We start from the raw sequence: 24,985 nt of genomic DNA on the forward strand, positions 1-24,985 counted from the left end.
AGCAGACCGATGTACATACTCTCGTAATTATCAAATGCAGTTTTATCCATTTTCGGCCCGGAGCGGCCGACCAAAATTCGAATTCAAAACCGCCAACGAAACCGAAACGATATCAAAAAGCAGGGGTAAACAAAAATAAAAGTGTGCTTGTGCTTTAAACTTTCTTTTTATGCGCCACTTTGGCCAAAGCCAAACATTCGTAGTTGTCTCGATTCGTTTCTTCGTTTGTCAGCCGCTTCATTGATTTTCATTTACGCCGGCAACTCGCTGCCGCAGTAATTGTTGCAATTTAACGACGCCCGCCGATGAGGTAACCATCCTCAGATTTTTTGCGGCGAGTGAAAGACCTCTTTTTTGTGGCTAAGAGAGCCGGCACCCCGACTCACATTTGCATTTCGGGAAATGCTACCACTACCACGACACTTTGTCCGGCATTTGCATACCAATTGGTTTTGGGACCATTGAAAACGACTTAAATATAAATATTTAGATAAGCTTTTATTTAAGTCTCGGCTATTTAGTGCCTGCTGCAATTTGCGCAAGACCTGCCAACGCTTTCACTGACCCCGTCGAACTAGCCGGAAACTCGGCAATCTGGGAAACTGAACCGAGCCCCTGAGATCAGGGAAATTGCCTTGTTTTGACTTTGTTTTAATGCATTTGATTGGTTTTAATGCCCTGACTAATGCAGCGTGAAATTCCATTGATATTTTAAATGAAGATCTTAAAATGTGGTCAAGACTATACGAATTTCTAATCTGATCTTTGTCACGTTGATGAGAAATGTGTGAATTAAACAAGTCGTATGTAGAAAAGTTTTCACCGATTCGCGTTAGTTTCGCTTTTTATTAGCGCTACTAATTAAGTTTCGTTTATATATGTAGTACTACATCACTTTATATTTTACTGCCATAAAGAAATACCTTTCCGTTGATGGGTAAACGACCAGGTCTTGATAATCGCCTTTAAAGTTCATCACACTGCTATGGGTAGTTCATAATTTGTTGGGGCGCGTAACGCGACAGCAAGAGGTTGTTATTGAGGACCCGAAAAGACGCTTAGGGGGACTCTTAACGGTATCGTGTAATGTCTTAATTAAGACGCAAAAAGTGCCGTGAAAAATGGTTAAACGAAGACCAGTGGGCGTAGCCGAAGCCTTTTTGTATGGCTATAATTAAGCCTATTATTAGGAGATTTTCCAAGTTTTGTTGATTAATGTTTAGTAGGAAGTATGGCTAGGTAATAGCATTAAGTTTGATACTTTAGAAAAAAAACTAAAAACGAAAAACTTTTTAGCACTCTACTTTATATATATCATACTTTAGTACTCATTACCTCATTATCTCTCCTATAATTGAACAGATTTACATTCCCTCAACAAGTTCGTTGGCTTGGTATGTTCGATCTTTCCATTTTTTGCTGCCCCATGTGCATGTCTAAATCCATGCATGTTGGTCTATAGGAAAAAACTATATCAGCACCGAATAAAATACAATCTCTCTCGCTCACGATCGGCCGCTCAGTTCAGTTCAGTCGGTGTGTTTTTTATACGAACTCGTATTTATACTCTCTCGTTTTGCAGCTTTTGTCGCATTTCGGCAGCTCTTGCGCCTGATGCGCGCGTCTTGGGGTTTCAGTTTCGATCACAACTTCGTCGCGTTAGGCAGCAGCTAAAATCAGCAGCAGCAGCAGCAGCAAAAGCTATATCACTTTGTGCTCTTTTATTACGTGTACCTTATAAAAAAGAAAGAAAAATAAGAGTGTTTAGTTATAAATCAAGTTACGTGTTTTTTGTAGCCTCTTGCTGTCGCCGCGCCCTCGCATTTGTCGTTCGACGTACCACGTTTTAGCCCGAAAAACCAGAAAACAGCTGTTACAGGCCAAAGCTAAAAGGCAAAAAAACGCTCGTTCGCCCGCTCGCGCCCAATATGAAGTCTTAGTTCGCTGCCTAAGTCTTTTGTTTTGTGCGCAGGCGCACGCGAATTTCTGTGTGAGAAACCGAAACCGACGATCGATCGAAATAAACAAGACGATTTACTGCCATCTGCGGGCAGGGAAACAGGTTGTGCAACTGCTAATCGCATATTCCATTCAACCATTGACCAGTGCATCCCGATCCCTCTGGAAAGATCATATAAAATGGCGCCCAAGAAAGAGGCAACCTTGAGCCAACAGCAGGCCCAGCAGCCTGTCATGGACCTAGAAAGGATAAAGCGTCACTTCAGCTGGTCGGACCCCAGTGCCATGTGAGTCACAGAGTCGCAGCCATTACATCTGCCTTAACTGCCCCAGTCCCAGTCCCAGTCGCCTTAATGGTCCATAAAGTAGTCGTTAAGTCGAGAGACGCCGAAACGCCGAAACGTCGAAACGGAACTGATCATCAGCCGAAGTTCGTTGCCTAAGTCTTTCGATTTTCCCCAGGCAATAACAACAATTCGAGGTCGCCGCTCAAGAACATTGTGTTCTTTTTTCGTTTTTTTTTTTAAATTGGTTACGATTGAATAGAGCTGTGTTTTATTAATTAAGCTTTGTTTCACACATTGCATAATAGCTGCGCGCACGTGTTTTGGTGTCATTTACTTTTGGAACAACGTGTCGAAAAACATATTTATCAGCGCGCTTTGCCGATCAATGAATATTTAAATGAGCCACAGAGCAAAAGAAACATGTGAGGTATTTATTTGATAACCAAACGTGAATGACACTTCGATAGGGTTCGGTGCATTGCCCAAGGCTTACAAGATGGTGGCCGGGTGAAATGCAAATTTAGACAACTCATTGGGGGGGCTGATGGCGATCATTATCGTCGGGAATTCGTTAGCTCAGCTTGTCGCCGCCCTGCGAATTCCCAATTTTTGCAGTTCGTAATAGTCTGCGCAAATAGCAAATTCCACGTCATGCTTATTAAGCGCTGGGCTTTAATTGCATTTATTCACATGCTAAGCTAAGCAACTTCAGCCTCAGCCACTCCACAAAAGTGACGAGTGAAATTTGCAATTATATAAATACGTTGTAAGGTAACAAATTCATAACAAGTTATGCCAGCGATGAGCCACTGAACGGAGCCGTAGTGAAGGCTTATAAAAATAGAACCCAGGGTCGCTGACAATAGGGCTATGGATGGTATGGGTATAGAAGACTCTGTTTAGCCTCAGTCGGCAACGGCTGGGTGGCTTTCAGCACTTGGCTTTTAATTTAACTAATTGCAAACTTCAATAATTTCCCTAACAAATCCGCACAATAAATGGCAAACAAATGAGTTTTCGTACAAATTAACGTCCATCAACGACGCAATCAGCGTCAACTCGGTGATTTTTTCGCAGCTGAGTGGATTGTGGCACATCCGGCAATCGGTCGATTTCGCACAATGTGTGAAAATTGTATTTGGCCATAATTCAATACAATTTCAGGTACCAGGGAGGTGTGTGCCTGCTCAATGGGCATTATGTAAATTCAAGATGGTCATTAATTTATGCTAAGTTTCTTCTTTCGTTTGACTTTTAATGACATAATATTGGCTAAACATGCGATGCTAAGACAGGGGCGTAGCTTCAAAACGTCACCTAATAAATAAGAAAAGAATATATTAGTTTAAAGAAGCCCTTAAATCTTTTCTTAACTATAGTATATATACTAGTATTACCCTAAAGAATATCAAGGGAACTGTAGATTTAAATATAATTAAGTAAACTATTCGTTTTTAGATTTAAAAGGGCCTTTAAACCATTACACCATATATACTTTGAGGACCCCTTTTTTGCCCACGCCACTGAATCAATATATGTGTCAAATATAAACACATTATTAGCATGAAAATGAGGCTTTAGGTCGGGTCTATAACCGCCGTATCGATGGGCCAAATGAGTTTGTTTGTTGCTTTTAACGGTATTTCTCTTTTGAAGGCCTCATTATGCAATATTCACTTTACAATCGACTACGTCACTTCCGCATGAACTAGTTCAGTAGTGAGTGGCATCGAAATATTGGGAAATCACTCCGGTTTCTATCTGTTTTCTGTCAACATGATTTAGCCATACCAATATACCTGTCGCTCCTGGCGTGCCGTTAATTATAATTGTTGTTATTGACGATTATGGGTGATGATTTGCAACCCAAGCACGCCCCCATACAGACAGAACCATTTAAAACAGTTTTAGCACGCGCTAAGCTTAAAGTTCTAACTGCTGAATATATAAATGCAATTCTGGAAAACCATAAGCAATAAATTTAATGCGCATTTGTTTTATTGTGAAATTGATATAATTTTCTTACCTAATGATAATGTTAAAAGAAATTTAGTAATTTAACAATATTTCGCTAGGTCATTTTCCCAAATCTCGAATTTATTGCACGAAACTAAGACCATATTTAAGTTGGGTAGTGTACAAAAATTATTTCTATATTTAATATTTTCCGAATCAGTGTTTCTAAGCTCTAACTTTAATTCCTCAACTGCCAAAATGGCCTCTTCTAATTTTATATGAATATTTTTTTTTTCTTTAAAAGAGTTTTTAAATGACTCATTCCTTCCATGACTGATTGACTGATTTTGAAATTAAGTGGGGGAATGGAAGAAGGGCAAGGAGCTAGAACTAGATGAACTAGATGAAGAACTTAATTGCGTATCGATTAATAAGGTGTCCTTAACTATTTCAAATTGCCTATGATAAATTTCCATTTATCTTTTTAAAATTGCTGCGACGTTCTCTCCCTTCTCTTCTCCTAATTTTTATATTATCATTTCTCGTCCTTCTCTGTTCCTACACTTTTCTAAAGCTTAAATATTCAATATTTTTGGATCAAGGCGCCATGGGTTCTTCCTTTGATCTGATACCTGATCTGGTAACACCAACCTTGTCTTTCTCTTTGACCCCCATTCTGCATAGCAACAACCCCTCACCACTTTCTTCATAATTCCTACCATCCCTTTCACCAATCTCTGCACTGCTCATCCTCTCCCCATGTGTTCTTCCTCTTCCATGAAATATTAAGATGCAACAGAAATGTTAAGATTTTTCTAACATTTCTGTTAGATTTTGATACATCTTAACAGTGCTGTTAGATTTTGATACATCTTAACATTTCTGTTAGAAAATCAGCATTTTTTCGGTCTGGCAACGCTTGATTCTTTTAATTTGCCAGTGGCAACGCTTTATTCTTTTAATTTCTGAGAAATTTTAAAATATGGTTTGGGTCCAGACTAAGTTCGAGCTTAAGTCTGTTAGCTTATGAGAGTGACCAAATCGAAAGAGAGCTTTAAAAGCTTTGTCATTTTTAATTTCCACCATGTGGTGAAAAAATCCGTTCGAAGTCTTTGTAAACAATATTCGTTTCGTTTTGTGACGTGATTCGCGATAGCGTTGCCTACGTTAGTGCTGGTAGTCACGCAGTGACGTTAACGTTGGTAACGTAATAAAATCAATGAAATTATTACTGTAATTATGTATTCTTAACAATTATTACAAATTTTATTTCTTTTGTGTTTATTTTTTAATTCGGTTTTATCAAATAATAGTTGGAAATTAATACATACATTACATAAATTGGCTAAGCGAAACTAAAGATAAATATAAAAACAAGGCTGTTCCCACAAAATCGTATTAAAAGACCCTAAAAAAGTATTCATACAACTTTTAGGACTCTTTTATATGATCTAGAGCTCTAACTCCGCCAGGAACTACCATCATCCTTCTTGAAGCATTTTAAAATTTTGTTTACCTTGTGTAATTTTTTTAAATCCGTCAACTTTGTTTATTAAATTACATTCTAAAACGGAAGCTCAATAGGCATTTGATTGCACAGTCAGACTCAGACGATTATAATCTGAATCTGAGAATACGCTCATAAGCTCCTCAATCTCTACTAATAGGCTTCAAAGGTCGAACAGCTAAATTACTGCTATAGTTTGCTCAAAACTATCTTTTGTAGAACATTAGCAAGTATGTTCTATAGGAACCTTTTCATTTTCTATGTCGGACTTTAATGTCAGCCATTAAGGTATATTTAGCTAATTTTCTATCCCACTCAGTGCGGAGACAGTCGTTTGCCCTGAAAGGTCGTAGAACTTAGAGAAAATCACCAGGTCATCTTAATGATAATAAAAATAAATAAAAACAACAGTCGCACACGCCTGTCATAAGAAGTACTGGCAATTGAAGATTTATTTCCGGACTGTGCAAGTGTCAGTGGCTTTTGCTTTCATCAGTTTAACCTCCCACCTCTGGCAAACTTAAGAACGTACTTTTGAGTAATAATATGTGAGCTTAATTTTAATAAGTATCAGCCATATCACGTAGGCTCAAAAGTGATTGTCCTGAATAAGGTCTGTCACATAAATCTCAGCCGATTCTTTGGGCTTTTGTGTGGCGATCTTTTCCGGAAAACGATGTCTGAGTTTTTGTCAATACCTTTCGGTTACTTTCACCCCTTACAACCGCACTGCAAGAAGCCATATGCATTGTTTTAGAGCAACTATTTCAGCGTATTTGCTCATGGCATTAACAGCAATTTGGCCAGCCTGCTAATTGACTTAAATGTGGTCGAACAGACAAAAATATTGCACAATGCGGCCAATCAACTTGGCAAAAATCTGACTCAAATGCCGTGCATTGTGTGCCAAAAAGTTTTCCCCCGATAATTATAGTTGGATATAACCAAAAAACAAAAAATTGAGCCCAGTCCCAAATCGCTCGACCAGCTTTCGGTTTCCATTTGATTTGATTTTAGGTGGCTTGTTTCTTTCTTTGCTCATTTGCCAGTTTACAAAAGACCTTGACACATTTGGGGCGTGTATTTTTGATAGTTTTGGCCAAAATCTTCACAAATTATTCAAGCCAGAGACGAGTGAGCCAGATTCAGCTTCTTTTTGTGGTTTTTGTTTAAGTGGATCATGCAATTACAGCAAAGGCAGTGAAAACCAAATGGAGCATTTGCCTTTGCCATTTCGTAGATATTTTCTTTATGGGTCGGCCACAGCCTCTAATTGTAATTAATTAAGCTGTTGCATTAGCAGCTCTTTTGCATGTGGCCCCCTCGAAAATATAGCAAGGCAGTCAAAAGACTCAACTAAAAGTTGCAGAAATTGCATAATATTTGGCAAGTCGCGAAAGAAACCACTTTTGAGTACAGCTTTGCAGCAGCTGGAGCTTTCCACTCCATTGCTCTAGGCTGCAGTGAACAAAACTAGAGAGGTTTCTTAAGTTTTAAAGAAAATAATTCAATCACAAATATAAGTAATGGTCAAAAGAGCTACAAATAATTTTCAAAACTATGATACATATTTATGGTTCATACTAATGTAATTAAATTAATTGCTTAAATGAAAATTAGAGTTAGCATCAGTTGTAATATGAGTATGTGTTTTTTATCAGCAGTTTTTTCACATTCAAGCATTCAGCTATTAGTAAAACCATTTAAAACTATCATTAAATACGATAAGATCAAACTTGATTATTATTAAAAAATATTCAAAGATAGTTGTAGAAAGATCAATAAATTTAAAGAGCTAAACAAGCAAATTAACATTTCAAGTTATTCAATTCGGAGCTGTGAATAAAATCTGTTAAAACTAAATAAATGTGTTCCACTTTTTTTTTAATACATGTTCGTGAATAAACACTCTTAGAATTCTGCGTCAAAAAGTATAAAATCTATAATTGCAATATTTAAGAACACACATTTATACACCAATTGTTTTATTTACCTCTTCTTTTCCCATACCCCCTGTGATTCACACCATTTAAAGAAGGGATTAGGACACCGTCCGATTAAGTGAGCGAAAAACGAGTTTCGAGCGAAAGGGAAATTTTATCGTTAAGTGCAATCCGTTTTATGAGCTCGAAACTGCCGTCGCTGTCGTCTCGTGGCTGGATGCAATTAATTTAAAGCCGGGCTGGAGCTTCTGCAGTCCGTCTGGAATTCGAATTCAGCCCAGCCTCTTTCCTCCGCCGGCTTCCCAGCAAACTTCCTCCTCGTCACAACGGCGACCTTGTGCCCATTTTCACAGCAGCATAAAAAACAGAGAGATAAACCAAAAAAAAATCAAAATATGAAAAAAAAAAACGGAGGGAAAGAGGAAACTAAACTGAAATGAAATTGTCTGTTTGAATGGGACACTAAGACTGGGCATAAAGGGCTATAAAGGCGATGGAGTGAACAACACGAAAATGTAGATTTGAAATGTGCACATCGCAAGACAAAAGCCAGAAATTGTAAGTGAGGCTGTTAATGCCAAAAAAAATTCAAATCTTTTGTCAACCAATTTCTTCAATATTTGTATGGCCATTTTCGCAGTTACCATTTGTTGTTGCTCTCGTTTTTCCAACCTGAAGTCAACAAACTTGTTCAAGGTTTTGTTGTTGCTTGCACAGCATGACTGTCCAAAAATATAAGATATTAGAAAATTGCAAGCTTAGTTTTTGGATTTCTGTGTTGGCTGATCTCTATTTGTGTGGGAGTTAGCCATTAGTGGGAACTAAAACAACACTTACGAAATTTGCAGCTTGTAAGAGCCAAGATATTGAAGGCTTAAGACATGGCTTCTTCAACTGCACAAATTAGTACACCATGACCTGGCAGCATGCTTATTGTAAATTAGCTGGAAATGTAAACCAGATGATGATGATGAGCAGGGTGAATCATGAGCGCTATAAGACTATTGCCACATATCCCCAGTTAATGATGAATGAGGAGCTGGGGATCTGAGGAGCCGAGGAACTCAGTTTTCAGGGCTCATTAGCACGTTGCCTGTCGTATATACTATATGTTCCCAAAAACCATGTCAAGTGCGACAGCAAAGCAATTCGTTTATTTATTTCTTGATATCCCCAACGACTGAATTGCTTGTTTTTCAACTACAATTATGTCCATTGCACCGTCTACGAGGATGTTTACAGGCCCATCAGTCAGCCGCGAAATCGGTTTTATGCGATTCATTAAATCTCGCCGGCCGTTCCACTTGGCGTATGAGTAATTTGTAAGGAAAAAAATCATACCGCTTATTAAATACCGATTTGAGAGCTAGATAAGTCGCTGTTTTAGGTCTCGCGGGAATGCATGACGGGCAGATATTATAATGTATAGCAGGCGACCTTGTCAGTTAATTGCCGTTTAATAGCAAAAGAAAAAAAGGAAAAAAATTTAAAATCCAAATTCAACTTGCTATTGTATCGCTGTCCATTGACCATTGACCACCTGCTTAAGATGTTCGAGCGCGATTTGTTACAACACCCGATTTGATGGCACTTTTGGCCAGAAAAGCAGAAAGACAGAAAAACACCCACAACGCCAAGTTAGCTGTGCATTTTCAATGTCAGCATTGCGCAAAAGTGGACAGTTTGGTCTGTTTTGGATTTTTTCTTTCTTGTTCATTGGCTTCGTTTTTCCCCAACAAACGCCCTTAGTCACGCCCTTAACGCCGGCTTGTTAATTTTTTCTTTTTTTTTTCTTAGATGACATTGAAATTGTGCAATAGGCAAACAACGAAATTTTTATTATATACATGTTTATTGATTTTGCGGCTTTGGCTGTCTGTCCATCACTCACCGAAAAGCATTCTTTGGCATAGTAATTATAGTAATTAAGGCATTTATTTAATGTAGCCTTGAGTAGCTGCAAAAAAAGTATATCTCTCCCTGGCCCATTTGATCTATTAGCGTTGAACTTTGCTCCAGTTGGATTACTTATGTAAAGAAAGGCAATCCCAATTAAAAAAGGGGGTATTTTAATGGAATGGCAATTGCAATTACCGCCAAATGAAGCCATTAAACGATCTAAAAGAGAGCTGCAGTGAATGGGTGAGCGGAGCATTGGGCTTTTGCAATTCTGTCTGGAAAAAGAAGATAGCCAAGGTCGCCGGCAGGGGATTGCATAAGTGGTATGTGGCTATGTAAGTACCTACCTGTATAACGTCACAGCGGCGACGTGAAGAGAAAAACCCAAAAACCGGGGCCCTTTTATAGAGTATTTTCCCCTGCCGCCGCGAAGGTGAACCGCCGCCAGGAGCGAAGCCAACAAACCTTGCCACCAGTTCACTTGTTTTGCCAGACGCATCGCGCTCGTTCCGCAGCCAACTTGCCACTGAAAAGCTCAAAAGTGAGTGGCTTTTTTTTGCTGAGTGGTTTTAGCTGCAGGTGTTTTGCGGTTTGCTTTGACTGGGCCGAATCAGTTGAGTCTCTGGCAGTCAGGCAGCCGCAGTTCCAACGTCCAGACGCGTTTAAAGTCGCGCTTGAAACGCACGTGCAAAAGTGCAATCGCTCGCTTACCGCTCAAGCTCTCTGTCCCTCTATCTCTTTCTCCGTCTCTCCAGCTGCCTCTGTCTCTTTCTCTCTCCTTTCCATTGACAAAGTGTAAAGTGCAAAGCCAGCAGCGGCGACGTCGACGCAGCGCCAACGCCAGCGCCTCAGCATCAGCTCAACTCAACTCGGCTCAAACCGCCTTTTGGCCAACGACTCGAAGTCAGTCTTGGCCGAACCTTTCAGCGCAACGCAAGTGCTCCGGTAATCCGCTCTCAATCGGTCGTCTGTCTCTTCGTTTTTTGTGTGAACCCCCGTCGAAACGTTGAACGTTGAACGAGCATCGAAAGATCCCAGCCTATAGCGATCGATCCCAAGTGATCCCCAGCGATCGCGTTCGTGTCCTAAGTCTTTCGTTTGGCGAGAAGTGGATTATAAAAGCGAAACCAGCGAAACGACTGTTTAAGTGTGCAAACATCGCATCTCCATTCCAACTAGAACGCGCATTGTAAGTGTAAATTTGCTCATCAAACAGAAAACCAAATGGGAGTTTTTTATTTGGAATTTGCCGAGCTTAAGCACACGTTTCAGGAAATCGCCCAAAAGGCAGTCAACAGTCACCACTGATATTTCAGCAAACAACAGCTTATTCTTTGCGCAAAAAAAAAAACAAATGGCCGCCTTTGCCGCTTTGTTGTCAATTACTTTGTTCGCAAACTGCCACCATCATCATAATAATAATCATCATCATCGAGATCCACATCATCAATAACCAAGTTTCCTCGTTTCCTTACCCCCTAAAAAAAAATGTTCCAACGCGTGTGCTTCGCGGTTGGCATACAAATAATGGGCGGAGTGGGCTGACATCGTCGTCATCGCCGCCCCAAAACGTTGTTAGAATATCTGGCTACCCCGATATAATCAAGCCATTGAAAGCAACTCCATCATATTGCTACACTTTTTTACCTCTGATGGATGTAAATTGCATAAAAGAAGGAAAAAATGGTGTACAATGTTGCCATAATTTCGGTCATTAACTGCATTTCACATCGCCCCGATGTGTCACTCATGCATGGATATTATCGCCAAAGCACTTAGCTTAATTTCCATTTTTATTGATCGGTCTTGGAATATTACCTGATGTGTGGAATTTTTTAAGCATTCTAGGCCCCAGACTTCCAGCACTTTCCTTGGGTACTAAAAAACACGTTTCTGACCTACGACTCCTATAAGTATTTCGCTAAGAGCCCTGTGTTTTCTCTGTATTTATCTGAGATAAGCATACGCCCTGTGGGAGCAAACAAAGTACCGACTTTAGGTAATGCCCCACGCCCACTAGCCACTACCCAAAAAGTGAGAAGAGGTCAACAACAATTGGAGAGCAGTTGGCGACTATTTTTTTGTGCTTATGTACACAGTACACTGCAAATTGCAATTCGAGCAAAGTTCAGCGCAATTAAATGCTGTGACTTTTTGCATTTTCATGCACAAGTTGAAAAGCGTCATAATAATAACAATTATATCTTACAATAAACTGCATTCATCGTCGTATTTTGTGCACCCAGAGACCTTCGACGAGGGCCCTGAAATTAGTTGTCAAGGCTTTTTAGCCCCCATCTCTTGCTCCGCATGTGCATTTCCGAACTGTGCAGCATTTTAAGTTTAAACTTGAACTGGTATTTTCGACTTGGGGTTTTTTCCTTCTTTCTTTCGGTCTTTTGGGCCCTCTTATTCTCTGTTTATCACGTCGCGGCTATGCCTCGAGCAGAGTTCAAGGTGCCTCAAAATCCACTCCACTCGGCAACAGAGCGATGCCAACTGAGGTTGTATATCTAGATAGCCGGAGATATAGGCATTATTATTAAGCCATAAAACGGTGCGACATTTAATTAATACCAAGGCAGCGGCTCTATTAAGATAGAGGCTTATATAAAAATAGCCGGCAGAATAGAACGAGATAATTCACTTGGCAATCGGATCATATCGGTTCCGTTTCGATATGATTATGGGGATTGTTAGACTAATTGCGAACAATTTGCATTGCTCTAATCGATTTCGAACGAACGGGTATTACTTCCCCCTTGCCCAGATGATTGCCCTGAGCTGCATAACCAATGGCATTAGACTTAAATGTCTTGGATGCTGGTCACTTAATAACCGATCAGCAGGCCCTAATTGCTCAATAAAGTCAAGTAAAGTACTTAACAAGGTGCTTGAGATTTAATCAGTTCGACAGTTCGTCATATTGATTTCTCAATCTGCTTTAAGACCTTTAAGAAGCATTTGTAATTCAGACTCGTGGACATTAAAAATTCAGATGGGGTGAAATATTCCATGACAAGCTAAACATTTGTTGAGGTTCACGTGACCCCGGCTGAACTCCTAATTGTTTGGACGAATTATAAATTGTGTAACTGTGTGATACACACAACAATTGAGAAAATTAAATATTAATTGAGGCAATCGGACATTCTCTTTCGAGTTTTCGCAGGAATCGGACTCCGGACTGGTTTCAGTAGAGCAACAACTCTGCCAATCAATACACGCCAGTAGCTTGTAGTGAATTGATTATTTTACAGACCATCTGGATTATCTAACACCTTGGTCTTAAGTTTTTATTGCGCGGGTGAGTGCTCGACTATTTATTTTTGGGCACGGGCCTCAGAAAAGTCTAGAGACCTGTTGCAGAACCAGTTGCGAACTACCGCTACCAGTCGACTGGTTTGGCTTGCCATTTGCAGAAATGGCCAAAAGCCCGCCCGTCTCGAAGAAGTTGCAGTCGTAGTCACGAAACTGTGTCGCACACTGGTGCATTGAAAGCCAAACTCACAGATATACGTGCCTGAAATTATGTCATCGGAAAAGCCAGTCGAAGAAAATGAAAACTGGCCACTAGAGATTGAAAGTGGTGGTGAGTGCTGGTCAGGGAGATTCGTTATTTGGCCGCCTAGCTAAGGCAATATTTTTAGGGATGGTTAAGTAATCAATAGAACAATCGATATTATCGATTGTCTGAAATTTTAGAAAATATAACCCTTCATAGTATCACAGATTTTGGGAATCCTTCAGTTAGGTTTGAATTATAAAAATATTTTAGTTTTTCTAATTTGGCATTTGTTTTCTCTGATGCTAAACATGTTTCGATAGTATCGATAATATCGATGTTTTCGACTTTAATTCTTTTTAGTTCCGAGGCCGTATTAATGTCTTTTCTACCCACTTGCTTAATGACTTAAGTTTTTATTATGGTTTTTCCTGTCTGCAGCTGCTGAAAAGTCGTTCAGCGGTTGCATTGAGATTGCCACATTGAAATTTAAATTGTATATGAATAAATTCATCCAAGCATTGTCTGCAGCTCGTTAACTGGTTAACTAGTTAAACGGTTAAATGCTTTCATGCTCAACTGACCAGCCGATTGGGCAATGTTTTCGGTGAGCTTTGGATGACTAACTTATAGATACCCCCTTGTTTTTTTTGAGTTCTCACTTGGCACATTCGATGACGCATTTGTTAGCGCTTAGATAAAACTTTCCGCTGCACCGGAAATTCACGGAAATTCACCATTGCATGCCAGCTACTTTTGACCTTGGCAATATGGCAACGCACTCGGCATGCAAACTAGGCATCAGCGAATCGCAATCTGTTTGCTAAGAACTCGCCTGTTGTTTTCTCGAAAAGCTTCAACTTCGGTGCTTCGGAGCACACATCTCCAAGTGGCTCCAAAAACAACTGAATTCCAATGTCAACTGCGTACATTGCTTTCGGGCTCTCAATTATTATTGTTATTACTATTTCAATTGTTATTGCGGTGAACTAAGCGGCTTTTGGCCCGTTCGCATATCGAATTGCTGCTGAAGAAACATTCACAGTTGTATGTTGATCGTATAATGCTGCAGTCATAAGAAATGACTCGGCACTATGTCATTATAATATGATCACAACAACAGAAGTCAATACCGCAAGGTGTTGATTGTATAATGTTTCAAATACGGGGGGAATTCGATACACCTTTCTAGAAGCACTTTGTAGGCTGTCCAACCAAATTCTAAGCTCTTTATGGAGTAAAATCATTGATATAGTCTCAAAAATCAACTGCAATGACTTCGCTAAATTCTTGCCAAATCAAAGTACAACGTGACGCATGCGCAATGCTGTCAAGCCAGGTGAAAGACACAAAAGCCGGTGAATAAAAATATGGAAAAACAACAAGCTCGGCAAACTCCAGGTCTCCAGTGCATAAATCAAACAACAATTTACGCTCAAACATGATTATTATTTATACATTTCAGCAATGTGTGCCTGAAACACATAAAAAGCACACAGCCTCTCAACCACTTGGGCATTGCAAAAGATTGGCCCGGCAGCGAAGTGAAGTAAAAGTAAACGGTTAACAAAGTAACTAGCATTTAGACAAAGGCAAATAAAAAACAAGAAACAGGCAAAGTTAAACCAACAATACAACACCCACCAGCAGTGGCAACACCAGCAAATCCCGACAAAAAAACAAATAAAATGCTGATATCAACGTAAGTAAATTCGTGGGTAAACGTGCAGAGATTACGTCCATAAATTGCAATCAAGGCGCGAAACAAACGCAATAATTTAGGTTGTTTTTTTCTCTATTTTGACCCACTGATGTTGACCCACTTGGCGAGCAAGTCAATCACTGGGATTCGGAATCAGCGATTTTGGGGATTCGAATTTATCTTACAATTTCCTGCTGTCAACGCCCGATCTCGACTTTTTAACACTTGTCGACCCATTAACATTGCATAATCTTGTTGCCTTCGATTTGACTTTTCCAGCGCTTCACCCTTTTGTGTCTCTTTTTCCCCGCTTTTGGCCACATTTTGTGTTTCTTTTTGCCGCTTTTGCATATTTGCCAGCTAGGCTTGGGCGAAAAATGCGACCGCATTTCTCGGCGGGGCGAACAAGTTTGTAATCATGTCAAATACCAAAAAGGCTCATTGCATAATCCCCTTTGCCATCGCGAATTCGTCTTCTTTTGGCCTTAAATTGATGTGTAGATGAAACATTGTCTGGGTATCTCCCAGCCAAAACCCATCCATGATTTTTTAACCTGTAAGTCATGGGAGTTTGCTGATTTATTTGGCAACTGACAGGTCTGTCATTTAAATGGCTTCCTCGTTGGCCCAAGAATAGAAGCACATAATTATATATGCGCGGGCCAAAAGAAAATCGAAACAGTAGGTACAACAAAAGGCAATTACACGACATTTGCATCTTCCGCGTGTGGCAGCGACTTGTATGGAAATGGCTAAGAGGTGTTTCGCCTGTCAATAATAATACCCGGTCTGGTCTGGAATTCCCCCTAGGTCCGGAGAACCCGTGGGTTATTGGGGATCGGCGTGCTTAGCATTCAGCATTCGTTTGCCGTTCATCGCCAGCGATGCGTGACAGACTCCAGCTGAACGGAGCCAGGAACCATTTAAGTCCCCCTTTGATAATGCCTCTCCCTTTGCTGATTATAGACGATTAGGCGGCTCGATCATCAATGAAATCGCAGCACGGAGTGCTAGCATCTTTGGCTATTATATAAAGATGCACTGGGAAAATAGTTCTGTTTTAGATTAAAAATAACGCAGGTTACAAATCAAACACAAGAACACAAGATTCAAAGGCTTCCTCATCCAAAAAAAAGTTTACCCATAAATCATCACCTCAAAATTTAAAATTATTCATTTATATATAAAACTCTTGCTTAAATTTGAAGAATTAACGCAGAGCACAAAATGGTTCACCACCAGCATTAAAGTTTTTACTTTTCTGTAGGTTTGTGGTAAGATTTTGCACATCTTGATGTAAAATATCTATGAAAAGTCTGAGCCCATTAAGTCCTAAATGTAATCGTCTTGATCTTATCAACTTTTCTTGCTGTTTAGTTGGCAATCTACATCTTGTGATGACCTCACTGTCGTCTCGGTGTCACTTTGCACCTCTCTCTACACGATTTTATTTCCAACTATTCGCCACGATAATTACACATTCTAAAGTCCGCATTTAGCACAGTGAGCAAAGGGCGGTTGGGAAAATGTGTCAGTTATGGCAGAGTAGGGCAGTAAAGATTATTGATGGTTTCTGGTTAAGGGGAAGTGACTAGTGTGTTAGACTACAGAAATATGTGTTTCGAAGTGCCGTTTTGTATTGTATGTTGACAAACCCTAACCCATTCTCACGCTCTGTCATCCAACGGGGCGCGTCCGTGGAGAAATCAGCAGAGAAAAAGGTTCCCAAAAATAAAACACAATATAAGTGGACCCGTGCTGGGCACATCGTTGCATGCATAAATCGCGCTCTAATAGCTAATTAAATTATCAATAAGCATTCACAAAACAAAGAAACACCCATCGACGGGCCAAAATCTTCGAGCCATAAATGTCAAGCACAAAAAAGTGAGGAGAAGAGGAAAAATATGTCGGTTTGTTGTCATTATAAAAAACTACCTGGCCTGACCTTGTCCATTGTTGACTGGCGCACACGGCGACGCACCGATTTACGCAACCAGTAACCAGCAAACAGCAACCAGCGAGTGTTGGCTGTTGGCTGTTGTCTCTTGGCTCTTTTTGGCTGTGACTAACTCCAGTCCAACCAATCCAACCACCGTACGCAAATCGAAAGACTCAGGCAACGAACTTGAAACACATTTCGTCAACTGACCAATCCGCAGCTCAAATTGCAGCATGGCATTTCTGAGTGCGTTTCGTATTCAGAATTCGTGCGGCCCAGCCCCAAATGTTGTCAGCGCATTATGCTAATATTTGATAGGCGGCATAATATAGCCACTTAATTTTCCCTGCAAACTTTGGTATTCGAGGATGTTTGCTCGCCACTCGACCGTTGGGCAACCCAATCCCAAACCCATACCCATACCATCTTGTGCCTTATAATAAATGCAAATATTTGCGGCCGATCGAATATTTATCTTAACGAGAAGTAACGCAATCTATTAGCAAAAACTCGAGACGGCCAAAAACCGTAGCCAAAACGTTTTCGAAAGCGGCATTAGTGCGGGGAAGAAAACAACAACAGATCGTCAATCGAATGCGTTCAATCAGTGACCTTGAACTAGTTTCCCCTTAGCCAGCATTTTATTTATATTTTTGGTCTGTTTGTCTCGCTTCTCGTTTTCTGGTATGACTTGCCCGTTTGCCAGCGCTAATGATATGAAAACCCAAAAAATAAATATATACGTAGGTATAGCTGGCAGTCAAAATATGTTAAAAAGGTGCGAATGTGATTAATTGCAGGCAATTATGAACTTTCTTCCTCGCAACTAACAGTGCAGCTAACCTTGACCCAAAAATTGGCGAAGCTTTTTGGTTGTTTATACTTTTGCGACGCCTGCAAAAAACTGCATGGGAAGTTGCGTAATAAACGCTGGCCAATGTAAATGCAAATGAAAACTGCAAAGTGCGGCTTGCATATTTGCTCAACGACTGACCAACTTGGTGGTGGATGGCTGGATGGATGGATGGCTGTTGGGCAATCGGCGAATAGAGCTGGTCCAAAACCAGACTTGGCCAACGACTTCACATTACTTCGCGCATTCACTGCGGCTTTAGCTTTGGCTATAACTTTAACTTTAACTCCAGCTGGACTCCAAGTTTTCGGCCAAGCAAGTGGCCAAAAAGCGCGTTGCCCAAGACACGAGTGCTCCGAGTGGCCAACTATAAATATTGAAATGAAAAGTGTTGGCAAGTTTGTCCATTGTGTTTGCTGTTTCGCTCTGTTTTATGCCTTTTTTTGCAATGTGTGCCGCTGACATAGTTTTTTGATGCCGAGCCATTGAAGCATAGCCCACAAAACCCATAACACACATTTTTTTCGAGCGGGTTAAGATGCAAATCGTTATGCAAATTACAATATGCGATATGCGACAGCAGGAAGCTGCCAATAGCTGACAAATTAAACGACAATAAAATATTCTTCCAAACGAACGGAACCAGTTTTGTAACGTTAACGATCTTTTTATTATTGATTTTCGCTTTAAAATCCGAGCTTTAAAGAGTCATAAAAAATATTTAATAAAATTTCTGCGTTTAAAAAATGATTGAGGCTTTCAAAAATGTAACGATAAATAATAGCTGTCAGCATTATAAGTGAATAGTCATCAGGTGTTTTAATTGAAATAGTAGTTACATTAATTACTTTTAAGTAAGTCATAAAAAAAGACATCGAATTTATGACATTTATTCCTAAAAACAAACGTGTGTTTAGTAATTTCCATTTTTTTCGAGTTCAATAACAGCCCGCATTTAAAATGTTAATTCTCATTCGATTTATTCATTGAAATTGGCTTTTCATTGTTTACTTTTAGACACCTCAACCTTTTCTGTTGTTTTATTCACTCGAATAGGTCAATTTCCAGATTCTGTATACATTACTTAATTGATTTCTGAAGTTTATCTATGGCCCTTTAAAAATAATATTTATTTATTTATTTATTTGATGTATTGTTTACTTAATGGGTTAGATGACTCATAGATTTTTAAGATACATATTTATTTGACAGCTGTAAAGGTTAATGTTTTTGTTCAAGATTTGTGTTTACGCATTAAGACCAAAAATATAATATCTGAATATTTAGAAATGTTATAGAATATATTGTTGTTATAATAAGTACCAATATTAATTTTCGTTCGAACTGAATCTTATATTAATCGTATAGGTACGTTTGTAAGTTCATGAGGTTATAAGAAGTACCAATATCATATCATATTTCTTAAATTACCTTTATATTATATAAATATTATATTTCTTAATGAACGAACTGAATCTTTTAGTAATAGAATGATATATTTTGATTAACTTGAAATTATAGGAAGTGTCCATATTAAATTTCATAACATAACTTAATATTTGAAACCTCAACTAATATACATTTCCCGATCTATTTCCAGCATTTCCACAGACTCCGCTATGGCGACCACAAACAACGACGGTGGCACACAGCCCAATGCGGTGGCGGCATGGGGAGCTCCGGCCAATGGACCCCGGAACACACAGGCCGCCGTATCCGTGCGGCATGCCTTCAAGGCCTACGGCAAGAAGAAGAACGCCAACCAGGTGCTGAACAACCTGAACATGACTGTGCCCAAGGGAACTATGTGAGTGCCAGAGTGATTGGGATCAACGGGGCAGGTTTCATCAATAAAAGTGAAATGTTGACAGCTCAATTTAGCGAGTTCATAAAACAGAAACGGCGAAAGTAATTAGCACCTAATGCCAACTGAAGTCGAATCCGAAATTAGCACCGCTGGCGCAATGCTAAGCGGTTTCCTTGTGACGGCGATTTGATTGCACTTGCACCCATTCAATCCGATCCGATCTCCGATCTCGTCTATATCAGAGGTCACTTGGTTACGCTTGCGTCTAATTGCTGCTATTATATGGAGGGCAAACCGGTTTAGTCGTTCGACTATCTTGCAATTGAAACGGCATTTTTGCATGATAATTCTAGGCGGTTAACGAGGGTCGTTCGAAAAGTTCCTCTTATGTCGGATCTTCGGTTATGATCCCCATTAAGCCGCTTCCCAACTGACGTCAATGTGCACACGTCTTTGCAATTAATCCCAAAATCTATTTGTATGCCAGACACTGAGGTTATTGGCAATATTCTCGAAACAAAACCAATATGCCCAGCTATATTGATCGATTATCGTCCGAGAAGATTGCAAATGGCTGGAAAGCGATATTGATGTTTGTTTGGAGCAGCCAAAACTAATCTATCTCCATCTCTGTCGCAGCACATGTGCTTAATTGCTGGTCCACGAATTTTTGGCAAACATTTAGGGGCCATAAAAATAAATTCGTAAATATGAATTTTTTATATTTTTTTTGTCTTAGCCGCCTTTGGCATTGGATATGGCCTGAGCAGAGGTATTATTAGATTTTGTTTTTTCCTTGTTTGCTTTTTGGCATTCTGAGTGATTTATTCAGCGAATTAATGCTGTGTCGTAACGGATTTTTATTTTATTCTCCGGCCAGACTCTGTGCAGCAGTCTTGACCCAGTTAACAGCTCGGTTCGTTCAGCTTTTTGACCTAGGTCAGGTCGCTGAGTTAGTCACTTTTTTTTGTTTTTTGAGCAAGTCAACGAACTGCTTTTGGGCTCTCAAAGTCAGTGCATTTAACGATTGAAGTCAATTAAAGTCTGGCCAACTTCCAGACAGTCCTCTCCTGGGGCTTAATTATCAGATTTTGTCTCGCTTAATTCGTTAAATGGCGCAGCATGCTAATTATAATAATAGATCCAATAACAGACCAAAACGTGCGACCTACGTGCTGCAATACTTTGTCAAAGGCCGAAGACCAAACGAAAACAAAGCGATAATCACAATAATCACAGCTACCAAGTTCATGATGATGATGATGGTGATAATAATTATGGGGAGACTAGCCCCTCCTAAATAAAAAACAGGCGGAGTCGCTTTTTTGATAGCTGCGGGCATTTCTTACATTTCAAGGTGAACATTTCGAAATAATTCAACTTGAACTGCTGGAATTAACATTGACATCGCCGCCGACATGCCACACTCGTATTTATATACCCAGTTACATATATAGACATTTTTATGGTGGCGACAGTTTTCGTGCTGAGTTGGCTAAATGTTTTTCCCGCTTTCTGCTGACTTTTCATCAAGTTTCTTTGCCTCTCTGTCATGGTTGGCTTCTTAACCCTTGGCGACCCCGTCAAATGCCCAAGAAGCCAAACAAAATTGACGTTATACAATAATGTCTAAAAAGGTAATAAGTTCAAATTGAGTTAATTGAAGATAATATATGTTAGAAGTAACCTTTGTTAGGCCTTTATAAAATGTTGTAAAAGGGTTTAAATTTGGTTATTAATAAATATTTCATAATTTATTAAAATTATTTATATTTTTGCCTCTTAGTTATGGTCTTCTGGGAGCCTCTGGATGTGGCAAGACCACTTTGCTGTCTTGCATTGTGGGTCGTCGTTATATGGACGCCGGTGAGATCTTCGTTCTGGGTGGCAAACCCGGCACCCGGGGATCAGGTGTTCCTGGAAAGCGTGTGGGCTACATGCCCCAGGAGATCGCTCTGTATGGGGAATTCTCCATCCAGGAGACCATGATGTATTTCGGCTGGATCTTCGGCATGGAGACAAAGGAAATCTTGGAGCGTCTACAGTTTCTGCTCAACTTCCTCGATCTGCCGTCGGAGAAGCGTCTGGTCAAGAACCTCAGTGGTGGGCAGCAGCGTCGTGTGAGCTTTGCTGTGGCTCTGATGCACGATCCTGAATTGCTGATCCTGGATGAACCCACCGTGGGTGTGGATCCATTGCTGCGTCAGAGCATCTGGAACCATCTGGTGCACATCACAAAGGCGGGCCAAAAGACGGTCATCATCACGACACATTATATTGAAGAGGCGCGACAGGCGCACACGGTATGGTTTTGCATTACTTAATCTAAAACAAATAAAACTAAAATATTTTAAAATCCATTTTCAGATTGGCCTAATGCGATCGGGTCACCTGCTGGCCGAGGAGTCGCCCAGCGTCCTGCTCTCCATTTACAAGTGCATCAGCCTGGAGGAGGTGTTCCTCAAGCTGTCCCGCATCCAGAGCCAAAAGGGCGATGTGACCCATGTGAACTTCAGGTAAGAATCTGGCATGCACCACGTGGCTAACCCGAAGACACCACTCTAATCACCACTCTGAACTCTCCACTCTGAACTCATCTCCAACCGACACTCGCATGATCGCAATCTGTGTTCCACCCCCCATCTGTTTGTGGTTTTTTGGTCGGGATTAGTAACAACATCTCGTTGCACGCCATGGCCTTCGGCAGCAAGATGGACAAGCCCAGTTCCAGTCAGGAGGGCGGTGTGGTGGGCCTCAACTTCCACCAGAGCAAGGAGGTGCTGATCAACGACAGCAATGGCTCTATATACACGGTATGTTTTGGATCTCCCCATATGGTTTCCTTGCCTAACTTTCATATCATGTTGATGACAGCTCAACCAGGAACCATACAGTCCCCCACCATCGAGGCGAAACAACAATCCCAATGACGAGGAGAGCTGCCAGGACTGCTATGCCAACCTGTGCAAGATCACCTCCAAGGGCAAGATCCGCGCCCTGCTCACCAAGAACATGCTCCGCATGTGGCGCAACGTGGGCGTGATGCTGTTCATCTTCGCCCTGCCCGTCATGCAGGTGATCCTCTTCTGCCTGGCCATCGGACGCGATCCTCAGGGCCTCAACTTGGCCATAGTCAACGGAGAGATGAACGACACGGTAAGGGTAAGACACACAATTATACACCATTTCACTAAGACACACCTTTCGAAAGATAAAGACTTAAATTTAGCTGAAAGTTTTTATTACCTTAAAAAAAAGAACCATTATAATTGTACAATTAATTTAATTGAATGAAGTTATAAAACTTTTTTGATTTATTATTACGCTCTTACATCATAATTACCTAAATAAATTATAAAAACGCCATAAAAACACTTTAAAGAGGTAATAAAACTTAATTAATTGGTTAGTAAATACACATCCATAAATTTCCCTATAACAAAAAATGTTCTTATTTTATATTAAGTTTTGATTTGATTTCTAAATATCCTATAAATCAAGGCTTATTTTAAACCTTAGATAAATTTAAATGGCAACAATTGGTCACTTAAAATGGTTTACAATGAAGCACAAATATTTTAAAACTAAATTTCCATTAATTTAACTAATTTATGTGCTATTATCTTCAGGAGAACTGTTACTGGGAGGATGGCTGCCACTTTAAGAACCTGGGATGTCGCTATCTGAGTCATCTAAACACGAGCGTGGTTAAAACATATTATGAGGACCTGGATGATGCCAAAGAAGCCGTGAGAAAGGGCACAGCTTGGGGAGCGGTCTACATCAGCGAGAACTTCACGGACGCCTTCATTGCCCGAGCGAATCTGGGACGTGACTCCGATGACGAAACGATCGACTCCTCCGAGGTCAAGGTTTGGCTGGACATGTCCAATCAGCAGATCGGCGTCATGCTCAATCGGGACATCCAGCTGGCCTTTAGGGACTTTGCCATGGGTCTTCTAGGCCAGTGCGGCAGCAATCCCAAATTGGGCGACGTACCCATTCAGTTCAGGGACCCCATCTATGGAACCATGAATCCATCGTTCACCGATTTCGTGGCACCTGGCGTGATCTTGACGTAGGTTTTATACATATACATTTTATGGGAGTGTCATTTATGTTTTTTTTCGTTATATTTAATAGCATTGTTTTCTTCTTGGCTGTTGCTTTGACGTCATCGGCTCTGATCATTGAGCGCACTGAGGTAAGTCAGGAAAATAATTGCTCTATTAAGGAAAAAATGATATTGTTGGACAGAAAATTACTTGATTTAGCATTCATAAAATCAAATTAAATTTACATATGAAAACTAGATCATATATTCATATATTATATATCTTATATTAAGATTTTGTTATTCCTTACTTTCTTTTAGGGCTTGTTGGATCGCTCCTGGGTTGCCGGTGTCTCTCCCTTCGAGATCCTCTTCTCCCACGTGATCACCCAGTTCGTGGTGATGTGTGGACAGACCACGCTGGTGCTGATCTTCATGTTGGTGGTATTCGGGGTCACCAACAACGGTGACCTCTTCTGGGTAATTGTGCTGACCCTGCTGCAGGGCATGTGTGGAATGTGCTTTGGCTTCCTCATCTCCTCGGTGTGCGAGCTGGAGAGGAATGCCATTCAGCTGGCGCTGGGCTCCTTCTATCCCACCCTGCTGTTGTCTGGAGTGATCTGGCCCATTGAGGGCATGCCCGTGGTGCTAAGGTGAGTTCTGAAGGGGATATCTACCATACGAATGGTGTTTAATATTGTAATATCCCCCAGATACATATCACTGTGCCTGCCTCTGACGCTGGCCACCTCCTCGCTGCGCTCCATCCTCACACGTGGCTGGGCGATACTGGAGTCGGATGTGTACATCGGCTATGTGAGCACGTTGTCCTGGATCGTGGGCTTCCTGGTGCTGACGCTCCTCGTGCTGCGGGCCAAACGCGGCTAGGACCTCCAGATATTACGCTATTTTTAGATGCCTACTTTAGATCACGATTAGTCGTCCTCGTCGTCCTAGTTAGTTTACCCCCTACTCCGGCTCTACTTCTTATCCGCTTTCAAGTTTCACCGCGTTTCCCTCTCTCTTGTATCTGCCCAAATGTCATAAATTATTTAAGCACATTCGCAGCTTTCCTTAGCTTTCTACTCGGCACTCGTTTTCCCTAGGCTAAGTTTTGCACATTTCGTAGTTTAAAGCGTAAGGTTTAGGTACACCTAAATGAATTGTTGTAAATATTTTGTGTCACGAATTCAGTAATCCGTTGCTAGATGTCCATTACTTGCAACCCTCTGTACTAGACCTTTTCTCGATTTATTCACATGCACAACAAATAATTTTATAATTTTTTCAATGGACTGTGATTGTTTTTTCTACATAATTCACGCGAATACACGTAGGGCAAGCCTAAAAAAAAAAAAAACAAAAAAGAAAACACAATGAATAGCGAACAAAAACAATGGTGGGTTTTGTTAATAACATTAAGTAGCTTAAAGCATTTTTGTATGGGTTTAAGTTTTTTTAAGGTAAAACATAATTAAATACAATAATGTACACTACCCTAAAGAGTTTGTAAAGAAATCTATTTCAGGAAATATTATGCGCAGAGCATAAGTATTTCACAACGAACAAAA

The 24,985-nt window shown here is 40.4% G+C and overlaps 1 protein-coding gene and 1 long non-coding RNA gene across 11 annotated transcripts; one reads left to right on the plus strand and one right to left on the minus strand.

The window, feature by feature from the left end:
* The first annotated feature begins 1,663 nt into the window (after positions 1-1,663).
* LOC119547369 (ABC transporter G family member 20) lies at positions 1,664-24,917 on the plus strand. 6 transcript variants are annotated; one of them, XM_037854231.1, is made up of 11 exons: positions 10,203-10,740; positions 14,522-14,758; positions 19,154-19,360; positions 21,147-21,663; positions 21,728-21,876; positions 22,032-22,173; positions 22,235-22,522; positions 22,990-23,438; positions 23,504-23,564; positions 23,736-24,067; positions 24,128-24,917. In XM_037854231.1, the coding sequence occupies exons 2-11, from the start codon at positions 14,745-14,747 to the stop codon at positions 24,300-24,302; spliced, it is 2,334 nt and encodes a 777-aa protein (XP_037710159.1). In that variant the 5' UTR covers positions 10,203-10,740; positions 14,522-14,744; the 3' UTR covers positions 24,303-24,917. The 6 variants fall into 6 exon arrangements, with proteins under 6 accessions (XP_037710121.1, XP_037710140.1, XP_037710131.1 ...); XM_037854193.1 differs by lacking the exons at positions 10,203-10,740; positions 14,522-14,758 and adding an exon at positions 1,664-2,246; XM_037854212.1 differs by lacking the exons at positions 10,203-10,740; positions 14,522-14,758 and adding an exon at positions 1,664-2,246 and having other exon boundaries at positions 22,068-22,173.
* Positions 5,579-10,087, minus strand: LOC119547398. Of its 5 annotated transcripts, XR_005219227.1 has the most exons (4): positions 9,899-10,087; positions 8,490-8,596; positions 8,297-8,374; positions 7,678-7,986 (listed from the first exon to the last, which is right to left on the minus strand). It is a non-coding gene; the product is annotated as an uncharacterized LOC119547398 (long non-coding RNA). The 5 variants fall into 5 exon arrangements; XR_005219226.1 differs by lacking the exons at positions 8,297-8,374; positions 8,490-8,596 and adding an exon at positions 5,579-7,649 and having other exon boundaries at positions 7,703-7,986; XR_005219224.1 differs by lacking the exons at positions 7,678-7,986; positions 8,297-8,374; positions 8,490-8,596 and adding exons at positions 8,964-9,679; positions 9,747-9,822.
* Positions 24,918-24,985: the final 68 nt, after the last annotated feature.

This window comes from Drosophila subpulchrella, chromosome 3R, assembly GCF_014743375.2.
Source record: "Drosophila subpulchrella strain 33 F10 #4 breed RU33 chromosome 3R, RU_Dsub_v1.1 Primary Assembly, whole genome shotgun sequence".
Taxonomy (NCBI): domain Eukaryota; kingdom Metazoa; phylum Arthropoda; class Insecta; order Diptera; family Drosophilidae; genus Drosophila; species Drosophila subpulchrella.

Excerpts from the sequence above, each read along its gene's own strand:
- LOC119547369 (XM_037854193.1), top strand. The coding sequence starts at position 2,140 with ATGGCGCCCAAGAAAGAGGCAACCTTGAGCCAACAGCAGGCCCAGCAG. Across the intron at positions 2,247-19,153 it reads TGGTCGGACCCCAGTGCCAT|CATTTCCACAGACTCCGCTA; the intron begins GTGAGTCACAGA and ends ATCTATTTCCAG. Across the intron at positions 21,877-22,031 it reads GTGACCCATGTGAACTTCAG|TAACAACATCTCGTTGCACG; the intron begins GTAAGAATCTGG and ends GGTCGGGATTAG.